Source organism: Cyrtonyx montezumae, unplaced genomic scaffold (assembly GCF_038088225.1).
Source record: "Cyrtonyx montezumae isolate F1298 unplaced genomic scaffold, pur_monq_1.0 scaffold_10, whole genome shotgun sequence".
In the NCBI taxonomy this organism is placed as follows: Eukaryota; Metazoa; Chordata; class Aves; order Galliformes; family Odontophoridae; genus Cyrtonyx; species Cyrtonyx montezumae.
Genome location: NW_027071826.1, coordinates 14,052,712 through 14,058,711, shown reverse-complemented (window position 1 = coordinate 14,058,711; position 6,000 = coordinate 14,052,712). Strand labels below are relative to the sequence as shown.

The 6,000-nt window shown below is 40.5% G+C and overlaps 1 protein-coding gene across 1 annotated transcript in view; it reads right to left on the bottom strand.

Annotated features, from left to right (window-relative positions):
- Nucleotides 1-381: 381 nt before the first annotated feature.
- PRIMA1 (proline rich membrane anchor 1) overlaps nucleotides 382-6,000 on the bottom strand; it is a 45,352-nt gene continuing 39,733 nt past the window's right edge. Inside the window, exon 4 of the mRNA XM_065751344.1 lies at nucleotides 382-1,085. Coding sequence (XP_065607416.1) covers nucleotides 986-1,085 — 100 coding nt within the window. The 3' untranslated portion in view covers nucleotides 382-985. The remainder of the gene's footprint in view (nucleotides 1,086-6,000) is intronic.

The window sequence follows — 6,000 nt, the reverse complement described above, 5'->3', positions numbered from 1 at the left end:
GGAAGTAGAACTCATCAGTGAATGAAGAGGACTTCAAAGGGCTGTTCATCTTTTCAACACAATCCTGCCCAAATACTCCAAAATGTAAACAAAAACTTTCCTGTAAGGGTTTCTCTGGCAAATCAGCAGGGGGCAAACACAGAGAAATGTGTAGACTTTCACAAATAAGAACTTCTTGAAGATAAAGAAATGAAACATAATGCAAAAAAGGAGGCTGATTACAAAGTACTAATGTTGAAAGCGCCTCTTAGTAATATCTTTCATTAGCAATGAAAATGGCTAAACTAATGTTTTTTCTTTTGCCTGAAAAGTCTTCAGCCATGGAAATTGCATAGCCATTAGACCACGCACAAATTTCCTGGGATAAGTCACAACTTCATGCACAATTTTTGGTTCCTTGATAGCTTAACCCATTTTTTTCCTTTTTTTTTTTTGTGTGTGTGAGTGTGTAATGAAATTATAAGAATGATAAGAATGAATGAAGTATAATCATACAAAGTTGCAAGGCCCTAGGTGAAAACACTGCTCTGGCTGGAGAAGCATGTAGGTGACAGCTCCACCATTGACTCTCAGACTTATTTATAACAAGCTGCTTTCACTCCAGCAGATCAGCTTTTCCTCTAAAGACCCAATTTACAGATATTTTTATGGACACTCTATTCAGATTAAGAAATGGGGGAAGAAGAAACAGGAAGCATCATGATGTTGCTTTCATGAGATGCAGCATGTGATGCTTTGTGATGCCCTTTCTCTGGGCAGCTCAGATCTACATCCCTTGGAGATGGGGATTATCCTCCCTTGGAGAAGCAGTAAGCCTGAAGAGCAGCCTGCTTTTCTCTTCTGAATCACTGATACGTGCACTATTTCTGAAATGAAGTCCCTTGGCCACAGAGCTCTTTTCGTTGCCTTATTTCACCCACCTTGCATACTCCATGCTGTGCTTTAAAAGTTTACCACCTCCTGAGAGTCAGTGGGATCTCAGGGATTATACAACAGCATTGTTATCAACTGTTCTGTTGTTCTGGGAGGAGGTCATTGCATATTCAGCTCGACTGGTTCCATTTTCTTCTTTTCTCATGGGTTTCCTTAGGTGATCCCAAGTTCGATGATGTATAGGTAGGGTGAGAAGAGAAGAAAGGACAGAGATAAACATCTTATTTGTCAGTACACAAAAGCAAGGATTAACACACCAATTTAAAGGTGTGTTATAACACTGACTTTCTATTTTCCCTTTCTGAACAGAGATCAAATCAGCAGTTAAATTTTGTCAAGCCTGATAATTCACCTGGAAGGAGAAGGGTTTGGTCCTAAGCTGCATGCAGGGCAACCTCCCAGCTCTTCGCTACCTTCAGCCCTGGAATGGAGGCGCAGGCTGAGGCTCTGCATTGGGCCAACCCTAGGCCTTTCTCCTCAAAGTGCTACACCATTCAGACAGTGTCCACTGAGGACCCAACTCACTCAGTAGTTCAGCCACTCAACCGTCATCATAAGGACTCCTGTGAGTAGGTATAGATTTGTAAATCTGTGGTGACCACCTAAGCCTTCCTTCACCATCACTGAATACAAAGGGGTACTTTAAAGACAAGATTAAGTTCAACTGAAATGCATACCCAAAATTAGTCAGATGCTTTGTACCCAAGGCATCCCTGTTTCTCCACACTGCCTGTGAAGGAAACCTCGTTAACTAGCTCAGATAACTCCATGTAGGTGATGAAGCTACCAACCATCGGCACCATTTTGGTAACACATTCCAGGTTCAACAATACTAATTGTGAGGTGATCCAGAAAACGCCCAACAAATGCAAAAAACTACCAAGAATCTGTGAATCACTGAGCAAAAGCACCTTCTTTCTTTGGGATTTTAAAGAGAATCTGAAGGGGGAAGATCTGAGCAAAAGTCCTGTAACAGACAATGCTACTTCCTGTAAATGTTTCCCCCACAATTTCTCTCCTCAGAAGTGGTGTGACCTCTATTTTAAACCAAAGCTTTAGACATGGCAGGAGGCAAAAGCTTTGTGCTTTACAAAAAGGTATCTCACGCATTAGTGCCTTGAGTATAAGATGCTTGTAAGTGCAAAAAGAGAGATCCATAAACACGTAAAATACATTTCCTGCTATTATTCTTAACGTTACTTAACGAAGCAAACAACAATTGATACAAATAGTTAATGCTGTTTAATTTTAGCAGATTAAAGCATTAGTGAATGGTATATGGAGAATGATTACAGGAAGGTAAGTTTGTTTCTCTTGTAATCTTGCAGAAAATATGTTTGACTGAAATGTCTTACTCCCCTCTAGCTGGTGAGAGTTAAGGCTTGTTAAAATTAGCTGTTGGTCCAGCTGTTAGTGAAAATGGAAGGGAAGAGGAACTTAAGAATTCTGTTGAACTCCCTTTTATCTGTTTACATGCTGTGCCTGTCTCGTTTTAGAAAAAGCTCCTGTGGCTCTACTTATGATGCCATTTAAAACACCACACCCCACTCAAGAGACATGGAGAATCTGAGGCAGCACTTCCCTTACTTTCCCTCAGGAAAAGTGTTGCTGCTCTTTTTCAACCTTTCCTTTTATTTTCCAAATTCCTTTTATTTTCCTGTTCCACACGTGACAATTGGCTTTATGGACAGTCAGACAATGAAGACATTTTGGCCACTATCAGCTCTGTCTCCTGTTGGCCCCTTTTTTCTTCATTTTGTTGTCTTAAGTGTTTCTGCACCCTTCTGGCTACATTTGCTTTCCCTGTCTAGACTTCTTTCTTAATAAACTTCCTCTCATGTTTATCTACTTTTTTTTTTTTTTTCCTAGAAGTGATTTCAGGAATGAACTCTTCAGTCCTCCTGAAACCGCTTTTCCCTTCTGCCCTCTCCTAGCTTCTGTTTTTCCTGCCCAAGAGCAGCTGTTTTCTCTTTCACTTCCTCAGAATGTAGTTGAGCGATTCAGACTACTCTCTGACAGCAAGACCTGTCTGGAGAGCCTGCTGGAGAAGCTGCCCTTGATATTGTATGGCCTGCAATGGAATGAACTGGAAATTTGTTCCGAGCCTGAAAACAGTGGAACGGAGATTTTATCAGGATTCTGCTGCCTTTCTGCAGCTCCCACATGCTCCTCTGCCTTATCAGCCACTCAAGGTTAGTGTGAGTGAAACACAGCAGCTACCTTGGGGCTCAGTGAAATGGCAGTTTGAGGCACTTATTCTTGGCTGAACCAAAGTTCAGGCTTGCAGAATGCTCTGCTTTAACTCCCTCAATTAATTTCCAAATGCATGACAGATATAGATTTGGGGTCCCACTTGTCTCAGTTACACCATTTAAATCATGAGCTTGACCGTACTTCATGCATTTATTACACTGATTAAAACTGACTCATGCACTTAGATAACCAAAGACTTCTTAGTATATTGCTGCCTTTTTGCATTAGGGTTCTAGTTCTTTTTGTGTCTTAACTCTGTGTGTCATTATTTCTTTTTCCCCTAAGATTTTATTGACCCAACTACACAAGTATTTCTATTACACACCAAGGAGAACCCTATTACCCTATTTTCTGCCTGATAAGAAAGGTTATACACAACCTTCCTACAGTAATACTTGAAACTCCCTTTCAGATGAAATACTGTGGCCCTATATTTATGCATTTCCATTCCAGTGTTGCTCTTCACTTGCATTGACGGATGAGTCAAATTAGTGAGGGGGAGAGCGCAGGGAACTATTCATACCTGACATATGCACTTGGTGGCAGGAGAAAGAGGCTGTTTGCTAAGTGGTTTGCATTGCTTTGCAGTGTGATTTGCTACACACTGTGCTTTAGCAAGCAAATTGTTGCACTCTTCATGCAAAACAACTGTGAATGAAAGATAACTTCAACTCTGCAATATACGCCTGAAACGATGCACCAGAGTCCACAATGACCTCTCCACCATGTCTGCATTAATTTGAAAGAGTCCTAAAATCAAGAAATCATCAAACAGCCATTTACTAGAGCATTTCACATGCCAAGCTTCAATTTCTGGTGAGGTTCTGATAACATAACAAGATAAACTTTGTTTGAAAAAAAAAAAAAAAAGAAATCACATTGGCGTATACCAGCTCTCTGTAGAGTCCTGTGTAAAGGTCAACATAATGATGCACATTCAAACAGGATCTGTATGTTCTGACTTTAGAAAAGATCCCCCTCAGTGGGATTGGAGAGGGAATTAGTAAAAAGTAAAACTTGCGGGTTGAGATAAACACAGCATAGTAGGAAAGAATATACAGAATAACTGATGCACAACAGATATAGTTATATATATATAGGTATGTATATATACACACACACACACAGAATAAGTGATGCACAACACAATTGCTTACCACCTGCTGACTGATGCCCAGCCAGTCCCTGCGTAACATCAGCCAACTCCCCATGGCCAGCTCCTCCACTGTTTTATTGTTCAGCACTTTGCCAGATAGTAAAGAATATCCCTTTGGCCAGTTTGGGTCATCTGGCCTGGTTCTGTCCCTTCTCAGCTACCTGCGCTCCCCCAGCCCTTTTGCAGGCAGGGCTCTGTAAGAAGCTGAAATATCCTTCAACTTTGTGAAGTTGCTGACAGCAACTAAAACATCGATGTGTTATTAACATTATTCACATCCTAAATCCAAAGCACAGCACACCAAATCTAAAACACACCAGCTTTTATGAAGAAAATTAACCCTATCTCAGCTGAAACCAGGACAGCAAAACATTTCTGGGCACCTGATTGTATCTAATCAGTAAACTCAACTGGTATGTTTGAACAAAAAAATAACATATGTGACTTTTTTGATAAATACATTGAAAAAAAAAGTGATAAATTCACCTCCTGCTGGAGCTCTGATACTCAGCACTGCCAGGAGATACCTGCCTTCACTTGAGATTTTCTGAAGGAAATGCCTATTCTGCTTCCTACAAAATGGGAATGGAGCATCAGTTTTCTTTTAAAAAATGCCTTCAGGCACTATGCCTTCCCTGCTGTACATTGTTTGAGGAGATGTCCAAAGCTCAAAAGACCACATTGCATGTCTATTCTTTCCTGAATAGTGGTACAAAATTGTAAATTGTATTTAAAATGTACAATAAGGAAAGATAAATAGCTGCAAACCTGTTCTACCACAAGCACCACAGTGACTCTAGAGCTCTTTCTGTTTTTGTATATGCAATGACTTCAAGGCTGCTCTCCACAAGGATGAATATTTCATTAGCTATCAATACACAAAAATGAATGTTTTTCTGTAATACTGGATATCATACAACACACTCATATGCTTTATAGGATTGGTCTATCCTCATGTGTACAGTGGAAATACCCATGCTGTCTAGGTAGATGCAGTGATGCAATAGCAGCAGCATCTTCCTGGGTTAAAAAGTTTACCAAGAAATGGGGTAGATATCTGATATGTGTATTTTCACACAGTCATGCTCTCTGTGCTGGGCTGTTAGTAGTTCCTGTAGCATCTAGACTTTGCTGCTCCAGGCAAGATGATATGTGGGCTATAGTCATCAGAAACATCCTCATTTGTCAGATACAAGCATGGAAGAATAAATTTTACATTTTTTTTTATTCATTTACTGGACCATCTTTCTCAATAACCAGAATTTTTATAAGAATGCCAAGAAAGTAAATAGAGGGTGTTTACATTTCAGCACTGTTGGTGTTCATCAAACAGCAGCTTGATTCATGCTGGGCATCAGCCATCAGAGATGATTCTGTTCCCATAATAGCAACTGCTTTGCTAGTACATAGCACGCTTGCTTTCTAAGATTGGTTTGTGAGCAGGACCCTAGCTAGAGGGACTCAGTACACTAAAAGAAGTTGTTTTATGGGAAACAGCTGTCAAATCTAGAAAGCTTGTGCATGGCTGCCCATCAGGAGCCTTTCCTCAACCAATCTGGACTGGCCAGCCTGGTGGGATGGATCAGACACAAAGGGCTCATGCTCCGAAGTAAAAAGGAAGGTCACTTCTCTGAGATGGTTTTCAAGCCCATAGAAAG